Source organism: Colletotrichum siamense, assembly GCF_013390195.1.
Source record: "Colletotrichum siamense strain Cg363 chromosome Unknown KSG_Cg363_contig04, whole genome shotgun sequence".
NCBI classification, from domain to species: domain Eukaryota; kingdom Fungi; phylum Ascomycota; class Sordariomycetes; order Glomerellales; family Glomerellaceae; genus Colletotrichum; species Colletotrichum siamense.
This window is the reverse complement of record NW_023501017.1, coordinates 4,656,789-4,677,925: the sequence shown is the minus strand read 5'-3', so window position 1 is coordinate 4,677,925 and position 21,137 is coordinate 4,656,789. Positions and strand designations below refer to the sequence as shown.

General features: G+C 54.3%; 5 protein-coding genes across 5 annotated transcripts; 4 read left to right on the top strand and 1 right to left on the bottom strand.

Annotated features, from left to right (window-relative positions):
• Positions 1-120: 120 nt before the first annotated feature.
• Cog3 (Conserved oligomeric Golgi complex subunit 3) lies at positions 121-2,626 on the top strand (the record flags this gene model as incomplete). Its single annotated transcript, XM_036639000.1, has 5 exons — positions 121-231; positions 298-599; positions 648-987; positions 1,039-1,977; positions 2,030-2,626. 5 exons carry the CDS (start codon positions 121-123, stop codon positions 2,624-2,626), a joined length of 2,289 nt encoding a protein of 762 aa, XP_036495346.1.
• A 596-nt stretch (positions 2,627-3,222) lies between these two features.
• On the top strand, positions 3,223-4,363 carry CGCS363_v007150 (putative mitochondrial carrier; the record flags this gene model as incomplete). The annotated part of the gene is made up of 2 exons (XM_036638999.1): positions 3,223-3,328; positions 3,555-4,363. 2 exons carry the CDS (start codon positions 3,223-3,225, stop codon positions 4,361-4,363), a joined length of 915 nt encoding a protein of 304 aa, XP_036495347.1.
• Positions 4,364-6,667: 2,304 nt separating this feature from the next.
• On the bottom strand, positions 6,668-7,099 carry CGCS363_v007149 (uncharacterized protein; the record flags this gene model as incomplete). The annotated part of the gene is made up of 1 exon (XM_036638998.1): positions 6,668-7,099. One exon carries the CDS (start codon positions 7,097-7,099, stop codon positions 6,668-6,670), a length of 432 nt encoding a protein of 143 aa, XP_036496240.1.
• A 1,392-nt stretch (positions 7,100-8,491) lies between these two features.
• On the top strand, positions 8,492-9,172 carry CGCS363_v007148 (Protochlorophyllide reductase B; the record flags this gene model as incomplete). Its single annotated transcript, XM_036638997.1, has 1 exon — positions 8,492-9,172. The coding sequence occupies one exon, from the start codon at positions 8,492-8,494 to the stop codon at positions 9,170-9,172; it is 681 nt and encodes a 226-aa protein (XP_036496239.1).
• A 9,657-nt stretch (positions 9,173-18,829) lies between these two features.
• On the top strand, positions 18,830-20,725 carry FRQ (Frequency clock protein; the record flags this gene model as incomplete). The annotated part of the gene is made up of 1 exon (XM_036638996.1): positions 18,830-20,725. One exon carries the CDS (start codon positions 18,830-18,832, stop codon positions 20,723-20,725), a length of 1,896 nt encoding a protein of 631 aa, XP_036496242.1.
• Between the last annotated feature and the right edge of the window lie 412 nt (positions 20,726-21,137).

The following is a 21,137-nucleotide window of genomic DNA, read 5'->3' as shown; positions in this document are numbered from 1 at the left end:
AACCGGACAGCTGTGCTGCAAAAGGTGGGAACGTCAACCGGCGCCAGACCGGACACGGACAGCTTGCCCCGATCACCACCCCCGAAGCTTCCCTCCACCGTCCCGAGCAGCCAGCCTACCATGTACGACGACTCCTGGTACAGCTTCGTGCCCGACGTGGCCAAGAAGGCCGCCTCTGCCGCGCAAGGATCTGGCCACCGTCGCAAGGAGTCGCTGCTGCAGCAGCCCAACGTAAGCCCGCGATGCTTCCACCCCACCTCGCTCTAGACAGCTTTCTAACACCAGCTTGCGTCGCAGGGCATCGCACAGGCATCGGATACCCCCGAAGCTCTCGACGAGATCTTTGAAGAGATTGAAGACACAAACACGCCCCCTGAGGCCACGGTTCTGCGCCGCGCCAAGTCGTATTCCGACTTCTACCATGTCGTTCGAGCTCAATTGGCCAAAGACGAGCAGAAGAAGAGGAGGAAGCGGAGGAAGGACAAGAATTGGGATGCCCTGGACGTCGCGGCGCAGGTTAATGACCCCAGTCTGAGTCGCAGGCCAGTGCTGGACCATTGTGACGAGCAGCTTCTCGAAGCCAGCCAGCAGGAATACTTGTGCGTTCGGCATCCTCACTTTCTAGGAAGGTCGCTAACAGAGACCAGGCTGTACAAAGACCAATTGACGCTGACTGAACGACACCTCGATGCTCTCATTGACGACACGAACGCTGCTCTAAAGCTCCTGACGACGCTCTCCGACTCGTTCCAATCTGTGGAGGCCCAGACTTCGTCGTTCCAGTCGCAATGCGAGGAACTGCTGTCCGAGCAGCAGAGACTCGAGAAGCTTGCGGACGAGGTTGGCACCGATATTCACTTCTATCTGTATCTCGACAACGTCACAAGACGCCTGAACGCGCCTGGTGCGGGCCGTTTGGTAGACGACGACTCGTTCGGCGAGGTCCTGAGGAACTTGGATTCCTGCATAAACTTCATGTCTAAACATGTACGATCCCCTCGTCTCTCGTATGCCACTGTGTCTAACCTCAGATATCAGACAACCTACCGTGATGCTGAATCCTACCTTGCGCGCTACGAGTCTCTGCTCACCAAGGCGCTGCATCTGCTCGAGGTCGGCTTCACGAACCGACTGGACAGCATCTCATCCGAGATCGCTGGTCAAATCGCAGCGACCAAGTCGGAAGCGACGCGGCATGCAATCGCCTACGGCCGCTTCCAAGACATGATTCTCGACTCGTACTCGTTGATCCCGAACATCCACAAAGTCGTCAACAGCGTGTACGACGAATACGGTCTTCCCATCGCTGGTGTCGCCAAGGAGATATACTCCAATACCGTCAGCAACCTCTTCCAGTCATATCTCGCCGTTCGCGATCGCGACTTGAAGCCCATGATGCAGCACGACGTGGACGAGTTTAAGAAGGAGATCAAAGACCTGTCTGTGGAAACGGCGTCGAGAAACTACGTCAAGCAAACGTTTGAACGCGCCTTCAACGAGTCTAACCTGTTTGCCAAAATCTTCGGCCTGGATCTCCAATGGAGCTCAGACCTCGAGTCTGCCTACATGGTTCTCAAGTCAAACAACAGGTCGCTCGTTAACCCGGCCAACATCGTGCACTTGGCTACAAACCTGCAATCCGCCCTGCAATCCGCTGACCTCGACACGATCTGCAGTGTCGTCGGTTGGTTGACGAATGAGTACTTGGTCCTCGACTACGATGAAGAAGAGTCTCCTTTTGCTCGTCAGTGCCGAGAACTCAGTGCTAGGCTGTTGACAGAGCACCTTTGGGTATTCACCGACAACTCTTTCGAGGCGGAGATCACCAAGACGGTCACCAAGGCCGTGGTGAAAGACGACGCACTTACAATCGGGCCTGTTATCAATGGCCTGTCCACATCCAACGCGTACCCCACGGTGAAACAGGCGCTGACGCTGCTGTCAATGTACGATCAAGCGATGCCGAAAGAGCGAAGCGTAAGTCCTACTGTTCCGATCCATTCGAACCACAGAATAACACCGTCAACAGCAAAAGAACAGCCAAGTCGTCTTCAAGATCGTCCGCGAAACGATTCAAATTCTGCAACGCGCCGAAGCACGCATCAAGTCCATCAAAGCCGGCACCGACGCCGACCTCTTCATGGTCAAGAACCTCCTCATCATCAAGAACGAACTCGTGTCTCTTGAGATTGGCGACATTCGCAGCGACGCCGCCGCCATGCAGCACTTTGGCCATATTTGGGACCACCTGAGCCCTCAGAACTGGGTCGGCCTTGTCAGCAACATCATCAGCATCGGCTCGCTCTGGTCACGTGGTGGCACGCAGCAGCCGTCGGTAACGGCGAAGACGTTGACGGTGGAGGACATGAGCGAGCAGCTTGATGAGCTGCTGAGGCAGTCGATCGTCGCTTTCACTCAGCGTTGGGGCAAGCTGATGAACGACGCGAGAGAAAGAAAGGTGGGAGTGAAGCCGATTGGCAAGGTCGAGAAGGAGCTGGACGAGGTATTGCAGCGAGCATTCAGTAACCAGCCTGAGGTCATTGGCAAGCTCAAGGAGGCTATCCAGATTAATGCGCAGGCGCAGGAGGCGGCGAACGGGGAGAAGAAGGGTATCAGGCGGTACTAGATATTGGACATTACAGGGAAAGCCAAACAGCATGGCGATTAATATTCCGACTATACTGATGCATAGCTTAGCATGATATCAACGATACTTGTTTTTCATTGTTATAAGTCGTTCTCGGATGGCCCGCCTGTCTAAGTTCGAAGATGATCTGAATTGATAGGTAGGAAGTTACTGCAGACCATAACACCTAACTACAAAATTTCGGCATACTTTGCGTCTACGAAACTCACTCTATTGTGCTCACAACTGTCGGGAACGCAGCTGAGTCATCAAGTTGAGGACCACAATGAGCCAAACGGTAGCACGCCATTCGCGCCTTGGATGCATGCCCCACACCAGCTATCTGGGGAACCGGCAGCTGATAAATAAATCTCACCTAAACCTAAAGCTACTCAAGCTCAGGGTCCTTCAACCAACAACCACCATTTCGCCTCTCGGTCAATTGAAGCCGCCGTGCTCTCGCTGCAGTTCTGCCAGCTAGTCTCGCATCCAGCCGCGAACACAAGACTTTTCATTAAGTCTCTGTCGCAAAAAGAGCCGAGGGAGGCCCCGATAAGCGATTGGGCGCGGGGTTAGATCCAGACCGAGAACACACAATGGCGGACGCGGCAGTCGACCCCGAGATCGCTGGCGGCGGAGCGCTGCAGACGGCCAAGGATCTCTTTGCCGGTGCAGCTGGTGGTATTGCGCAGGTCCTCCTGGGTAAGTTGCTCTGAATTGGGCTCACTTTGTGTCTTATCGTCGAGGAAATCCAAGCGGAGAGAGCATGAGTTTGTGTTTCCCGAGTTGAAGCTTCGGCACGGGGCCGACTTCGGAAGAACATCCGAGCTCAACGACATCTCACTCCCACCACCGATATTCTCATGATATTTCATCTCAATGAGCCCAATTGATCGGTACAATGAATTGACGTACTAACCGTACTCAGGCCAACCCTTTGATATTGTCAAGGTCCGCCTCCAGACCTCCACAACCGCAACAACAGCCGTCGACGCCGCCACCCAGATCTACAAGAACGAAGGCCCCCTCGCCTTCTACAAGGGCACCCTCACCCCCCTCCTCGGCATCGGCGCCTGCGTCTCCATCCAGTTCGGTGCCTTCCACCAGGCGCGCCGCTACTTCGAGGCCGCCAACGCCGCCAAGGTCGGCAGCCCCGCGCTCTCGTACGGCCAGTACTACGCGGCGGGCGCCTTCGCGGGCGTCGCCAACTCCGTCATCTCGGGCCCCATCGAGCACGTGCGCATCCGTCTGCAGACGCAGCCGCACGGCGCGGCGCGGCTGTACTCGGGTCCGCTCGACTGCGTGCGTAAGCTGTCGGCGCACGGCGGCGTGCTCAAGGGCCTGTACCGCGGCGAGGCGGTGACGATCTGGCGCGAGGCGCAGGCGTACGGCGTATGGTTCCTCGCGTTCGAGTGGATGATGAACGCGGACGCGGCGCGCAACAAGGTCGACCGCAAGGAGATCCCCAGCTACAAGGTCGCGTGGTACGGCGGCCTCGCCGGCGAGGCCCTGTGGCTCGGCAGCTACCCGTTCGACGTCGTCAAGAGCAAGATGCAGACGGACGGCTTCGGCGCCGAGCAGAGGTACAAGACGATGCGCGACTGCTTCGCGCAGACGTACCGCGGCGAGGGGCTGAGGGGGTTCTGGAGGGGTATCGTGCCGACTCTGCTGAGGGCCATGCCTGTGAGCGCTGGTACTTTTGCGGTTGTCGAGATGACCATGAGAGCTATCAACTAGAGGGTATGAGACGTGGGTTGTGTTTGGATGATAAGGATTTGGAAAAGGCGGGCGACTGTCTAGGCGGAGCATATATCGGGCAGGATCTTGGGTAGAGCAATATAGAGGATCTTCTGGATTACTGGCAACCTTGAAGCCTTCTCTGCCTGCAGAGGCCGGTCAAGTGATAAAACGTAAAAGCTTCTCAACGTCTCATACTGAAGCCCATCTTACTGTTGAGGCGTACCCAAGCCTTCAGAGAGTATCAGGAGAAACCATCGGGCAAGGAAGGGCGATGAAGCTTGGCGGACTCATATACAGTCCCGAATGGAATCATTTGTGTAGTTCTACGCCAAAGTCGAGAAACATCATGCGCCGGATCCCCTCTTGCCTGAAACGAGGACGATGGTCGATATGGAGCTGGTATAAATTGGGTCTACAGCACGTTATAGACGTTCTTCCCAAGAATGGGACAGGCGTGTAATTTCCGTAATGCGCCGACACTCTTTCCACAAGGTTACCGTGTCATCGTAATCAGCGCAATCGAAAACCGGAAGCAAGTTGTGATAGCGGTAGCATGCGATGCAGGAGACTATTCCCCATTGTCCGCCAACTTCTTGACTTGATACACTTCGAATACTGGAGTTGTTGATACCAAAGGGAGCTTCAGAGAGCCTTTTCTTCGTGAAAAGGGTTCGCGCTGGTTGCTGCAGCACCTACTGGGGAATGTGCACACAGCACTCCGGAATCAACCAGCGAATTCTCGAAGGCAAGATCAACGCGTTGGATTTCCGCGTTGGCTGTTGAATTCCGCAGAACTTCTATTCATTTTATACTGTACGGTCTATCCGAAACGTATGCATTCTGCCCAGAAGAGGCAGCTGTGGGATTATAAAAGTGAGCCCCATGGGTACACAAATTGCCAGTAAACCAATGGGCAAAGACTCCCGAGACCAATGGTGTCTTATCAGCAGAGGTGATTCTACCTTAGGACTAGAGGCCTTGTTGAGTCCCAAATACTCGCATTTATGTCTTCGAACTCTCAACCAGACTTCTGATGTCTGTCACCCCTAGTTGTGATGTATTCAGACATGAATCACTGACAGCTGATGAGCAGAGACGTTGTGGTGGAAGAGAGTTTACACCTGATTAAGGTCAGATATCAAACTTCATGTGGCAAAGTCTTAGTTAAAGATACCTTTTACACTGAGGGCTGGCGCAAAAGTATTGTTCTTTCTGTTGGCTGGAAGCCTTGCATCCCATCCTGGGAGAATATAAGTACTCACAAGGCCGAGAACTCATGAAACCCCATAATGGACAGCTTACGAACGATTTGGCTTCATGGGATCCATAAATCTGTCTAAGAACGACCCTGATACCGTAACGTATTGCTTTGCTTTAAAAGCCGAATAAGAGCCAATGGCAAAATGTGTGTTGTCATTACAGAGAGACAGAGAGAGAAATTTGCTACCTACGCGATAAGGCAGGCTTATCGGACCTATTGCCGAGACGGCTGTCGGTTGAGTAATCTCTGCGCAGTCTCCCGGATCCGTCCCGTGCGCCTGTTGTTCTAGGTGTATTCTGAAAGCTCATCAAAAGACGCCACCAGAGTGTATTCGACATGTGATCTTGAACCAGGATATATCGGTATGCGCTCATCTCATTGTGTTGCATGTTTAGACATCGCATTTAACAGAACTTGGGCCACATCGTTTCACAATGCAACTGATTTGCTGTGTTGATTATTGCGCAGTGCCCTTTGACACACTCACGAATAGCAGCTACACCGCCAGTACGGTGTCAGGGCGTTGTCAAGCTCAACTCTTGCTCGAGTCTCTTTGTATTTAAGAGACTTGTAGTCCATCTACTCGTCCTGCAAGCAATTCATTGTGGATTTCATCCGCGCATTTTGTGCAGATTATGTATTGACATATAAAGGCGATGATCAGCTTGGGATAAGCACAGGGCCAATGCCATAAGATGCCAGAGAGTATCTTCAATCTAGCCATGTCTTTATTTACAAGCTAGAATAAATAGAAAAGGGCAGTGAGCGCGAACGGCAGCGCAAACGGATCGCCTGAGGAACGCCTGACGTTTTTTTGGGTCTTGTAGCATGGCACTTGCACTCAGTCTGGAAAGATGAGATAGTATTGGATTCAGTGTTGTCTTTTCCCATCAGGATTATCATAGATTACTCAACTTTGACATATGAGAATCTTATTTTTATTAACCATTCATTGAAGGCAAATTGGTACACAGCGGGAACGTGTTGACCAGGTGGCTGCGGGACTGGAGATGGGAAAGCGTACACCTCAGGCTGGCCAATTAGTCCTGTGGCATTTTAATTCCTTTAGTCCGTCCTCGCCGTTCTCTCCAGAACTTAGTTGCCTCTAGAATTTCAGGGCAGCCCTGCACCAACCAACCCCATTTTTTCAAAAATGCAGGACTTATCTCCCAGCCCCTGACATCCCAAGCCTCTCCCCAGACAGCAAAAGGCGCCACCGCATCATCTGCATCCTCGACTCTCATCATATCGCCACATAACTCTTCCTTATTGATTACACCCGCTTCGATTCCTCGCAGAATATTATCTCTCATGACAGGAATCGGGAAAAGATCGATCCAGGGATGATGCTGTATAGTTGTTTGCAGCGCAGTTGGGCGAAGCCCATCTGGCACGGATAACAACAAGGTGGTGGCGTCTTGGGGTCTCGGACCCTGTAAGTTGAATGGAGAAATGCATTCATCGTGATACATCTTCTCGAACGGAAAGTTCAGTTTCAGGGCGTTGATAGCCAACGCGTTGATGACATTGAGACGCGCGAGTATGGGTAGGTTACTGAGTCTCGGTCCGTTGATGCTACAGTTTGCGATGACTGATCGCACAAACTCAGCTGCCTTCTCATGGGACTTGGGATAGTGTAAGAGGATGTAGTTGAGTGGCCAACCGTGGCGGGCATGGCGCACAGTAGCATGGCTACGCTCTGAGTTGTAGTCTTGTTCAGTGCGGCCATCAGACATTGTCCTGTCTTTGACTAAGAGCCAAGACTCGGGAATGTCGTTTGAGGCAGCGGCCGCACACCGCTCCAGATGTCTCTTTTTCCCTGGTCCTTATCAACATATGAGCGTGGAAGGAGGACAGGGTATAGGCGAAGACTAACGATGCGCCCTCTGATTCGAGCGATTTTGTCGCCTCCTTCTCTCAGTAGAACTGGCCACTACCGTCCAATTTTCTCTCCACTCACCCCCAGCTTCAGACAGATGAGCCATTGTCGCAGCAACCCTGGCGAAATGGTACTTCAACCGCAATGTAAAAGAGTCGAGAGTACTTGTAGCATGTAGTGAAGAAGAAAAGAGAACGGGAGAGGGCCGCATAGAGAATATCAACCAGTAGGTTTTCGTGATAGAGTTGCCATAACATCCGCACACAGGCAATACGGGGAGACGTGCCAAGCCGGGAAGCCGAAAATATTCCACTACGGGATACGGATAGTTCGCAAGTCCGTGCTGCAGGTTGATGACACCCCTGCTAGTTCGAACCCTCATCATATCTCGGAAGAGCTCCACTGTGTGGCATGGCACGTTAGGCTTACGCAAAATAGAGATCTGTTTCGGTACATTACTCACTCCTAGGCAACTCAAGAGCTTCTGCAACATGCTTGCTCCGCCGAGGCAAGACGTAGTTCGTAATTGGGTGGGAAGACATCATGGTCAAGTATCTCCGTAATGTGGGATCCTGCTAGCTGGAGGACCACCGTCGTTTCCGACTTGGATAGTACGTAGAGCGTCTGAATATAAATTCCTCAAGCGTCCTTCACAGATCATCATGGCTCTCTATCATCAACACTCCTCAATCTCTTCGACAGTATGACGGAAACCAAGCGAACTGTCCTCATCACCGGGGGCACCTCTGGCCTTGGCTACCATGCCGCTACCAGCCTTGCCCGCCAACTTCCAGACAGCACCATCATGATTGCATCTCGAAGCGATTCAAACTCGTCAGCTGCTTCCATACGACAACTCACAGGGCACAAAGACGTTCATTTCCTCCCGCTCGACTTGGGCGATCTGCAGAGCATCAAATCCTTTGCCATCGCTCTCTCCGAGAGAGGCACGCCGCCAATCTCCATCTTGTTGTTGAACGCCGCGATGCAGTTTCCCGATGGTATCAAGTACACAAGTGACGGCTTGGAAGCAACATTTGGCATCAACCATGTTGGACACGCGGCCTTGTTCCACCTTCTCCGACCTTTTCTTGCAGATAATGCCCGGGTCGTCGTGACGAGCAGCGCAACGCACGACCCAGCGCAAAAGACGGGTGTGCCCGATGCAGACTACACTTTTGCAGAAGAACTGGCACATCCAACTGGCGAAGTAGCAAAAAACAGCGGAATGCAGCGGTATGCAACAAGCAAGCTGTGCAACGTCCTGTGGCCGTATGCCTTGCATCGCCGGTTTGCTGGCACTCCGGGCAAGCAATGGACTGTCGTTGTGTTTGATCCAGGTATGATGCCTGGTACAGGCTTGGCGCGTGAAGCAGGACCTGTGTTCAGATTTTTCTGGCGCAGAGTGCTCCCCACACTCGTCCCATTGCTGCGTCGAGTCCTGTCTTTCAGTGTTTGGACGGCCCAGGAATCGGGGTCGAATTTGGCTTGGGTTGCATCAGAGACATCTACCAGCGGTGTGTATTATGATGCTAGAACCGAGATTAAGTCGAGTGTCAGCAGCTATGATGAGGTAAAGCAGGAGGATCTTTGGAATTGGACAAGCAAGTACATTGCGAATATTTTGAAGGAGGGGCAGGAGCTTGTAACGGATGAACTGTTATGAACTATCCATGTTGAGGAAGCCTCGAGGTTATAACCTATATGTAAGATAATAGTTAGGCCTCTGGCCGTTCACAGTGATTTTTACCTGCTCAATACACCAGGCCTTCTTAGCCCGCACCTCCTGACAATACACACAGCCTTCACTGGTCCATTCGGCCAGAGCGCGCGTTCAAGCTTATGCGGTGATATTCAGAGGGTTTGCTTACCAGTAGGAACGTATAAGGTTTCTAAAAGGATGACATTTCCCTGAGCTATTGTCAGCCTAGGATAGGTATAGCGTTGCAGTGGTGGAATGAAACACCGGCCAAGAGTGCCAACGAACAATGGCGATTCTCAGCGGCCCTTCAAGGAGCCCATCCCGCACGTTATCACGAAAGCTCCGGCACGCCTCCAAAGTGGCACGTATATATATCAAGCAGCGGAAGTTCCCTTTGCAACGCCTTGAAACCCAAGGCAGCAAATTCTTCCGGTCTGATCCAAGAGCACCAATTGGCTGTGTACTTCTAGCGACATGATGGCGGAGTAGAATTGCAACAATGCCAGGCAGACCGCGGACTCCCCAAAACATGTTTAAGATATTGTTCAGTGTCACCGGCATCCTTAGGGTATACAAACACATAATCTGCAAGGATGATAGAGATAACAGACAATCGCAGCCTCGAATTCCAACTCTTCTGGAAGACAGGTCTCTGACGAGGCCTCGGAGGTCTGCTGGACGAGCGATCCGACGTGTTTCCGGCTGGGCTTCGAAGGACCACACCTCTACAACATAACGCGCCATTGTCCTGTCTTCCAGGGTCTACACCTTGCTTTGAAGTGACATTATATACCTTCGGATTCCTCCGGATTTCCGTCAGACTGACGAACGCCCAGCTTTGAACGACACCCCTCGAGGTCCCGCTATGCATGCCTGTCAAAGCTTCATCAGACTACAACCTCAGTTTCGGGCTATATTATAGCCCGCCAGCCAGCCTGATGTTCATGAACACACGCAAAGATGTACGACGCTGTGGACATTTTCAGTTGAGTAAGATATTGCTATCGAGTGCCAAGGCAGGGCCCCGTGGTGGCATACCCTTTAACCCAGTCAAATTCTTGCGGTGTATTACTGTCTTACGTCCGTCCCCCTCGGCGTATTCAAGCTGAAGAAACCGACTACAACGACATGGCAAGCCCCCGGCAAGTCCCATGGTCACCCACTCTTCGCCAGCCGGGACCTTGGATGACGACAACAACAAACACATGCCGCACAAGGAGCCTCCTACTGAAAAAGATTCCAGCTAGCAATCGATTGGTATAACATTAATCCAGTGCGAGAACATTCCCTTTACGCAACTGAGGGACCGGAGGACCCGTCATTCCGCTACGTAGCTGAGTGAAACGCAGGCTTCTGGAGTTGAATGTCCAAAAGTCAAGAGGCATGGGCATGATTGGAGACTGGGATATAAGGAACCGCAAAATGGGCGATAGCTTGTGAGTAATGCCGCAGCCAGGGACTGTGTGGTAACTTCCGGATTTGGAACCCAAGTGACATAACTCTCAAGACCATTTACCAAGTTTACTAACTATGCATTCATCGACAATCCCTCAGCGGCGTATGCCACCCGCATTCTCAGAATATTCCTTAGAATACACTTACGACGGCGACAGCGTGGTAGTGTATAGCACACTGATTGTACAACCTAACGGCTCTTCGTAAACCTCAACCTGAAGGGCCCCAAGGGAGGTGTGTAACGGCGAATCTCACGGATCTCCATTCCTACAGGAGGGGCTAGAGCCCTGAAGATTTGCCCGATAACAGGAAGAGGTTCCCGAGAGGTACGGCTAAATAGTCCAAGGGTGGCCAGGCCTCAACGCCTTCGGCTGAGGCTACTTCTGATCGCAGTCGCACAAGGCACAGGATCGCGACATAACTGGGAACTTCCACACGTGTCGGACGACATGCCTCACGACGTATGCATACTGACAAACGTCGCAACAACAAAAATGTCTCCAGAACACCAAAAAGTGACGGCTCAATGCCGTGAGATTGTGACAAGAGAGGGATTCGAACCCTCGCCTATTTCTAGACTAGCACCTGAAGCTAGCGCCTTAGACCGCTCGGCCATCTTGCCAGATGTTGTGGATGCTGCTGTTTGTGGATGTCCACGATCATTTACCCTAGGTGGGGCGGGTGCGTGGTTGCACGGAGAGAGGTACTGGGTGGGCCACGAAGTTGCAAAGGGTGGATGCCATCTCTCAGCCCCTTGGATCTCGAAGATGGAAACTTTCAGGGTCTTCTTTGCGATCCACCCGCGGATGGAAAACAGAACAAAGGCATAGGAAAACAATGGGAAAAACGGGGGGAGGTGACAAGGGCTTTATCATGTTCCCGCAATGAAGCCGCGATGTTACACTGCCACCCGGCAGGCAACGCACGCCGGTCGAAAGTCTCCGGCCGCCCGCCCCATCGGTTTCCCCAGCCTCGGAGCTGTCTGTCCGCTTCCCACGCGTGCGCCAGGGGCTGACATCTTGGATCTCTCCGTGGCTGCCGATCAGGAACAGGAACGAGGAAGCTGTTCGGATGGAGAAAACAAGCAGGAGCTCAGGCAGTTTGCCACGTCGATCCTGCTCTATCAAACCAACGAACTGCGTTGCACTCACAACGTCTCTGGGAGTCGCGGAATTCTCCACCAGCGCTCGTTGGACAGGGATAAGTGCGCCCAGCAGTGTGGGCTGACGTTGGCGTACGACCGTTCCATTCGTGGCTGCTCGGGAAGGACCCTGACGGGGACTAGTGGACGTGTACCGGGCTCCTGTGGCCAATAAGGGGGTGCGGCCTGGACATGGCGCCGATAGCCCCTTCAGGGTTTTGGGCGGAGGGGAGAAACCTGCTATCGGACTTCGCGAAGGCGAGTGCGAGCACCAAATTCCCCCAATAGCCGACAGACTTCACCTGTGCAGGTCCAGAGATCGGCTCAGTCTCTTGTCAAGCTCGCCAGGGTTGTCTGACTGGTGTGCCGAATCGGCGGGCTTCCTGTTCGTCCCTCACCCTCCACAAACTCCCTGACACTTCTGCAATAATACGGAAGCTTGTCGGCGCGAAACATGTTTGTTGTTAACTTTTGGGGGGCAAACGCACCTTGATGTCGGTGTGGTGGGATGGGGTGGGTGGCACACCGAGACTGCTCTGGACTTTTCGACAACCACTCAGGGGGTCGCGTAGGGAGCGGCGGGATTCGGGCACCCCCTCGTTGCTGCCCGCATTCACAGATCCGCGGGAGCCCCGCAGATCAATGAGATCGGATAACGATCAGTCGCTAACCAGTTGACGAGATGTAACAGGAGGAATAAGCTTGTTCAGAGGAATCGCCCGGCATCCAGAGCTGTTGTTGCAGGGGCCTGGCGCTGCTGTCAGGCAGGGCGGCTGTTGCGGGTGGGCGAACAGTCAGCCAGCGGAACCCCTGACAGAGGCAACTTGCCATAGCCGCCGTAGTCAGTCCCAGCCCGCGACTCTTTGTCAGAAGGCAGATGAGCTGCCAGGGCCCACGAGCAACACCCTCACGTGGCCACGGAAGAGCTGCTGCGCGTGGCCAATCCAAGCGAGGACACCCAACGGCACTAGGGACGATGTGTGGCCGCGCGGGAGGAACACAAGGCAAGGCAGCACCGTGCCGCAGGAGATCTGCCCTTGTTCGTCTCTCTCGTCGCGTGCCTGATGGCGTGCAGAATCGAAGTCACACTCCCCTCCATGTTGTGCGTGCCCGAGGCTCTGGATGGACTTTCTCCACATCGTTGGCCAGATGGCAAATGGAACGGTAGGACTAGACGTCTGGGGGGAAGACGAGGTGGTAGGGGGCCAATTTCCCAGATCCGCATAGTTTTGAGATGCGGAAACGCCGCCGCGGCGATGGGAATCTGCTGAATTGCGCCGAACAGTCTGGATCGCGAATTTGTCACAACGGGTGGACTAAGAGTGGTCGAGATGGCGACGGGTATGGCGACAGACCGCCGGGCGACGTGGATGCGGCGGTGGAGCTGCACGAAGGGTCCCCCTATACTCCCGATCCGCGCTAACGCTGCGGCTCGCAGAGATCGAGGGGCGGAACCTTAATGAGAAGGCGACAGGAGCCTCTGGCTGATTGGCTGATACCCGCTTAGCGCTGTTTCGCACGCAGACATCGTCGAATACTCGGCTCCGGTGTTGAGACCCGGGGCGGAGTTGAGGGTCTGCCTGGGCCGTTCATTATTTCTCTCCGGCAGCGTGCGGCCTTCCAACCGTGCCGCGCATCTCCATCACCGGCGATATCCACCCCGATGCTCCGAGTCGATGCAATCCGCACCTGAGGCATTTCAACGACTTATCTTCGGGTACGGCGGTTGAAGAGACCCCTACTTCGTCACAATCGACCCTCAAGCCGAGACTTGGCCGATTGCCGCAGAAGGACCTGGAAAGTGACCAAGTTGCTGCACGTCTGCCTTGATTTCGTCATAATCGTGCCTCATGGAAATTGGTCGAATTTTCTTTCTGCCCGAAAGGACCCTGGAAAAAAAAAAAAAAAAAACCTGCGGGGGATGACCAGGGTTCGTGCCTGAGTGACATATGCTAAGGTACGTACTGCAAGAGGAAAAAGATGTTCGGAAAGGCTACTGTGTAGTTCTGCGTGCTCTGGTCAGGCCAGTGAATGGCGTGGTGCAGTGGCAACGGACAGAAGGGCCCCCTCCGTTCTCGACGTATTGGCGCACTGCGTAGTCAGACGGTGACGTGCCATGGTGCAAGGGCTGGCCTGTCGATCAAGCTGCAATGATGGGAGAGGAGGGCTGTCCAGCCAATCATCGGAGCCGGAGGTGTAGGGTAGCGAACACGGAGTCTACTCCGGAGACGTTGACTGGTCGAACGAAACGTCTCTGAGCCTGGCAGGAAAGGGTCCTGGGGGTGCGCTGAGAAAGAACGTTGATATGAAGGTTGGCAGATCCCATGACAATTGATTGGCACCGCGACGACCCTTTTGGGAGACTGCATCGGAGTCGCGGTGTAGGGTAATAAGCAGGGTGGCAGGCTGATGGTGGGGATATTCGCATTCCTGAGCGTCGACGCCGATGTCGATAATCAGCAGACAGAGAATCTGGCCCGGGGTATTTTTCTTTTGCGATTTGGCTGGTTGTAGACAGATGGACGGGAGCGACGAGAGGGAGGGCGAGGGCGGCAGGCTCGTTGTCCTTGAGGAAAAGGCATCGGCGATGAGAGGCGGCATGAAATGAGACCGGGCGGGCTATGTGTGCGTGCTCAGCCGATAGTTATTTCAATAACAGCGAGGAAGGCCAGCTAATGCTGTAAGTCGGAGCGGCAGCCGGGTGCCCGAAGACTCGATGACACGGCAAAAGCGAGATCGTGGGCTCACGGAATTGCGGACTGGCCCCTGAGGAGACGGGGCACCGTGTGGCCCGTGTCATTGGTGGAGGCCCTGGAGGGCCAAGGATTGGCTGCAGCGACAGGCCCGGACTCGGGGATTCTCCGTTGACGAATGCACGGCCGGCTGACGTGCCCTGACCTTCAGTGGGAACGGAACCTACAAAGCTGCCTGTCCAGCCATGCCCTGCCATGCGACCCATGACGCCGTGTCTGCCGCTGCGTCGCTGCGTGACAAAGGTGCCGGTAGGCTGCGGACGTGACTTAGGGCAGAAGTAGAAAGCGTTGAGCAGGTTTGTCGAGTGCCGAAGTTCAGTCAGAGTTTGCCCAGATCATCGGGCTGGCCTGTCTTGCGAGTCGGTAAAGATGCAACGATACAGCCCGTCTGGGCTGAGGCATCCGCCCAGCGACCCGCCCAGCGGCGACCTGGTGCTGGACCACACTGTGCCTGCGCTGCACTGGTCCAGGCTGCACAGTTGCAGTGGGATTAGCGTGACGTAAGCGAGCACTAGTCACTAAGGTAGGCAGTCCTGGCCAAGCGGGAGTGAACGGTTTCGATGGCCCACCTGTGTGTTGCACTCTGTCTTGGTTTTGGTAGGAATGTCCTACGCGGTAGCCGTCGAACTCATTCCACCATGCCATCAACTGAGGTGTTCCAGGTGTCGCCTGTCGCCGGTATTCACGACAGGTTGGGCGTCGGAGAGCTGTGGGTGTGGTGCTGTGCTCAGCGAGGGTGGTCTGGCGTGCATACGAGGAAACAAGCACAGCCTTAACCGCCGGGAACAAATGAACTTCTTTTGGACTGCGCTGCAATGAAGCAGCGATCGGCTCTTGAATTCTTCAATCGCAGGCTGCGGTGATTGGACAAGCGGTGCCGAAGCCACTCAGAGTTCGGGGTCTGTTCGTGGGGCACATGGCTCTGGTGACGGATTGCTTCAGCTGGACGACTGATCCCTACGGCGGATTTCCTTGGACAAGGTGACATGGCTGGGTAAGCTGAGCAACAACAACGGCGAACTTCGAAGGATGGTCGGGAAGGGAAGCCGGCTTGGGGGCCACGACCGCAAACCTTGACCAACTTTCAAGGCCTGTAGGACCCTGGGAACGGTAAGAGCCGCGATGGAGGCTTCTTCTCCTATTGAAAAGTTGGCAGTTGCCACCGCAATCAGTCAGGGTACTGCGTACACTTGGTTCGTTGCCACGCACGGCACGGCAGCCTGTGGAGGAGAGGAACCAAGAGGAACCTATGTCAAGAAATAGGTCAGGAAAACTGAACGAGACTGGAAAGGACCGGACACTGCAACAAGTGGAAGGAAGGCATTGAGAAGGCCTTGGGTGCCTCCATTCCATGCATCCATTCCATTCCATTCTTTCCACCTGGGCTTGGTCGTTGCTGCTGGCTGCTTGCCGCTGATAGACCAGACCAAGTGAACCACAAAACAAACCACACGCCCCCTTTCTCGTTGCGCCACGCCCACCACAGTCGCCCCACCTTCCTCTTCGATTGACTCCGATCCCAAGACCCCTGCCTTTTCCTGGAGATCAGACCAAAGAGCATTCGAGCTGGTGTGGGGCCGCACCTGCCACCTGCGCGTGGGGAACTGGCTAGACCTCTCGAAACGTTTCGCAACCTTGAACTCGACCTCGCTCACCTCTGCCTTTTCCTCCCGTCTCCTGCCTTGCAGCAGCACAGCAGCTCTGCTATGCAGTACACTACCTTAGACTGAGCGAGCCAGCCAGCCCATCCCATTGCCGTGGTCCCCATCTTCGCGAGCCCTTGCTGGCCCGGCCTATGCTCTGCAGTCTACACCCCTCCCCTACCTGGGACTACAAATCTAGGGTACTGGTGCTGCGTGGATGGATGGGTGGATGGATGGATTGCCAGGAAGGTAGGGCAAGTGCTGCTCCTTGTCTTTGACCCAACGTAGATTGGCCTTGTATTGTCCGATTTTGTTGTTCGTCGGAGAGGGCGTGGGGTCCCAGTACTAACTCATTCCCAAGATCACTCCCAGCCGTGCTCTTGCTCTCTCTCACCATCTTTGCCTCTCGCCATCGATATCTTCGACATCTAGCATTCAAGAATTCCGAATCTGCAACAGCCTCATCTTCATATCCATCTAGCTGTAGCTGTCAGGAACCGACCAACTGCAACGTATCCAGCTGTGTCCGCTTGTGGACTCGGCATTCACACGCCCACCACGCGACAACCATCGGTCCACTCGTCGAACAACATTGCTTCGCCGTCACGAGAAAACGACCCAAACGGTTCAAAACTCTGAAATTCGTTGTTTGATCAGCATATTTCGACCCAGCATTCGAATCTGTGTCCATCGCCTCTGGAACAACAATCTGCATTGACCTTTGCATGGCTCGAGAGACCAGGAAGCGACCCATCGCCACTTCTGAGTGATTCTTGGCTTCCCACACAGACGCGGAGACGAATTCTTTCGCACCGAACCCCACCGCCATACCCACACGGCGCTTCGCAACTTCTCGACAGCTTCTTTCTCCCGCGACCCTGGATTATTTATTCTAGCCCCTGACACCCACCCAAAGGCCAACGCAAAGGCTTGTGGCCTCTGCGGCCTTCTTAACGCCGACGACTGACTGATCGCTGTCGCGCCTACACCTGGTCGCCAGTTGCATGACATCGCCTGCGACAGTGAGATTTCGACTGTGCCAGCAGCAATTCGGTCAATAAACGCGGCTCACCACTGGGCATTTCCATAGTTTTAGCGGTCGTCCGAGGCGCAGGTTGTTGCCAATATCGTAGGTGTTACCCTCTCACAGTGTCGACTTCTGACGAAGGTTGTCGTCATACCTCGCACTGAGCCTTCGATCGATCGATCGATGCTTCAGCCAATCACAGCCCACCATCAGCCTTGACATATACAGTCTTCCACCTCGACAGTACCAAATTGTCGTATACATTTCGAACTTCTCCATACTAACAAACCGTCAATTCAACAGAAGCAACTGTTAACCCTACGACTATCGACATCTTTCTTCCACTTGAACAAGTGGAACCCATCGACACAACGGCCACCACCACGACGACCAACTCACCACCAACCCCATGCCGCAAACATAGTGCTACTCATAGCAATTACAACAACCGAATACCACAACAGGCCATAGACCGACGACTCCATGCAGCTATCATGCCCGACATCAAGCACATATCAGGGGCGCAGCCTCCGACATCGCCCAAAGGCCACCCGCTTCCGCGCCGGTCGTCGCCCGAGCACTCAGTAACCCTCCGGCACCATCACCTGGCTCGACAGGCGAGCGAGAGAGCGGCATCTTCGCGCGCCGCTGCCGCGGCCAGCTCTGGGTCTTCTTCTTCGCCTCGGCGACGTTCGTCCGGTGAATCACACAACACTGGACCTAGCGACCCTAAGCGATGGTTCGACCAGAACAATGAGAACCCCACTGCCGAATTCTCCAATGCCATGGATGGTAAGTCGTATGGGTTGCGAAGTGAGTATCTAAAATTATCATCTGACGAGATCTGGTTTAGTCGATCCTCCGTTCTTCCAGAAGGAGAGCGACTCTTCCAACGAAGACGTGGCGAAGCCAGCCGGCAGTTATCCTCAACACCTGCTCAAGCCTCCTGTCACCGGTACCCTGAAGCCAAGCGCTACTCATAGCAGCAGTGCCGACGACTACCGAAGCGTCATCGACGACTTGACCGTTGAGATAAAGAAACTCAGGGATGAATTGAAGCGACACAAGCAGAAAGGGCCTGAGATGATGAGGAGGGACAAGCTGTTCGAGATCAAGGTACACGGGCTGCCTAAGCGAAAGAAGAGAGAACTCGAGAGCACCCTTCGCGAATTTGCAGCTGGGTTGGAAAGCAGCACACCGAGCGCTGAGGCTTCCTCGGCGCGCAAGAAGTCCAGACACACCACCCGGATGGATTCCGGATCCGGATCTATGTCGAAACATGCATCGTCATCCTCCGGTTCCCACTCTCGGCCAGTTGACTCTGCCTACGCTTCTATGTCGACGGGCGCCAACTCGTCTGGCACGTCCCTTGCGCGGCCATCAATCAGTTCCAGAGCGCGATCGTCGGAGCAGAAGGTGCAGAACTATTTGAACGACATTCCCGAGGGATTGTACCCTCGCCACATGGTTATGACGGACAAGGACAAGAAGAAGCTCATTGTGCGACGATTGGAGCAAATTTTCACTGGACGGATTACCGGTAGGAGTTTCACCCGCCATCAACCTAAGTCTGCGGCAAACATTGCCCAAATGGCGCCCATTATGGTAGAGCCTGCTACTGGACACACCACCACCAACCACGGCCCAGCCAACAACTTGACGGCTCTGAACGAGCCCTCTCGAGAGGCTCGCATTCTCGCATGTGAGGAGAAGAAGAGCCAATCCAAGGACAACACTTCAGCAACGAACTCGAACGACCAACCAGACTCCGGAGGCAATTCGGCCGCGGCGCAGAATAGCACATCGCCGCCCGATGCCCCGCCTCCGGAGCAGCGACCCACCCGGCCGCGGGATTTGGATCCCGACCGGCTACAGAATCCAACTGAAAATATGGACTACATCCGACATCTGGGTCTCGCGCCTCCTCATTTGACGGGTCTCGCAACTTACGACGACGTCTCTCCTGACGCAGATGGCTGGGTTTACCTCAACCTACTGTGCAACATGGCCCAGCTTCACATGCTTAACGTCGCTCCCGACTACATTCGCACCGCCGTTTCCGAGAGGAGCACAAAATTTCAGCTGTCGCCAGATGGCCGTAAGATCCGCTGGCGTGGAGGTGTAGAGGGTACTAAGTTTAGCAGTGACAGTTCTGGAGACACGTCTCAGATGAGTCGCTCGGACGAGTCCGAAGAGGCCGAGGCGGATGGCCAGAGGAAGAAGCGCAAGGTCACACAGCAATCCAAGAGCGGTCAGTTCTCTACATCATCAGGGCAGCACACGTCGGAACAGTCCAAACTGGGCCATCATATTTCTTCGGCCGACAGCTTCCATTACAAGCCTTTGTTCCTGCATCAATCATCCTCTGCCGAGCAGACATCTTTGGATGACACCGGATCTTCATTCGGTGCCGGCGGTGAGGATAGCAACAACGGCGAATCGCGATGGGGAAACAGCGGATCTGGTTCAACCCGTCGAAAGAGGAAGCGTCTGGATGGAGCCATTATCTACTACAGCGGAGCGCCTTTCTGCACTGATTTGTCTGGAGATCCCGGCGACTCGTCTCCTTCATCTTACATTACGTCGACCGGTCAAGAGCAGCAGCAATCTACCGGTACCGGATTCCTCAGACCTGATGCGCCTCATCGCACCGATTCAGGCTCAGCACTTCCGTATCGACCACTCAGCGACGGAAGAAAAGTTCCTAGCGTTGCCGTAGGGACTGAGGAGACCGATTCTGACATGGATGTGGAACTCGAAGCCGAATTCCCTTGGTCGGATGCTCCTCAAGATACTCCGCAAATCACATTGGAAGCATGTGGACTCAGCGGCGTGATTCCCGATGACCATTTCATCGTCGTTGCAACAACCAGGCGCGCGAAGAAAGACCCTGCTACGACTTCGTGCAAGCTCCGGCCAGAGGATGTCCCGGAACTGGTGCAGCGAATTACATCGCCCTTCAACTCGTCGGCCACCCAGGTATTGGGTCAGCCGCAAACCACGACGGCCTCGCCCCGCAGCAACATTCAGTACACAGCAAGAGTCGTCAAGAAGTTGAACCCTGCGCCACTTCCCCCTCCGGGAATGTACTTCGCTTTTGACAGTGACTCGGATGAATCGGAATCATCCGACTTGGACTCTGATCTGGACCCTGAGCACAGGCCCCCGATCGGCACCCGTGCATTCCCGCATGTGTTCGAGAACACCTATCCTGAAGATGAAGAGATGACCAGTGGAGACGAGGAGGGAGAGGAGCCGGATGATGGGGATGAGCCGAGTGAAGAAGCAGGAGACGACAGCATTGAGGAGATTAAGATTCCGATTCAACCAAGAGACGCTCGCCGCACCAGCAGCAGCAGTGCTGTGGCTGCCGCTGGTACTGTGCGAGGTCGAAGCAAAAGTTTGAGTGCTGAGCTCCCAGCTGCAACGGGCAGTTCTGTTGCTACAGCTGGCGGGGCTGAGAGCGGCTACAGCAGTGGTCGCGAGGAGAGTGGCTGAGAAGGGTGATTGACATCGGAGGAATATGATCTGGAGGAATATTCACCATTTATGGCTCAAACATCTTTGTTTAACTGTGGGGCATTGCGAGGAGTTACACCGGGCGAAAGCGTTCAATACGTTACAAAGTTGCACGACACCTGTCGCATTTGTTTTTTCGCAGTTTGGATAGTTGCGCGGAGGATGACTATCGCAAGTCTGCAGAAGAAGAAAATATTCACCGCGAAAAGTGCTAGGGGTTGGCTATAGATATGAGGAGTTTCGAGAGCGTTACTTACAACAACAAATGATACCCCTTTCAACGATTTGCCCGGGTTGCTTTGACTTGCTTGACGAGCTGAATTTGAACTTGGAATGTTGCAGATGTTGCTTAGCAGGTGTTCCGTCACCACGGCTAATTGATAATGCAAGC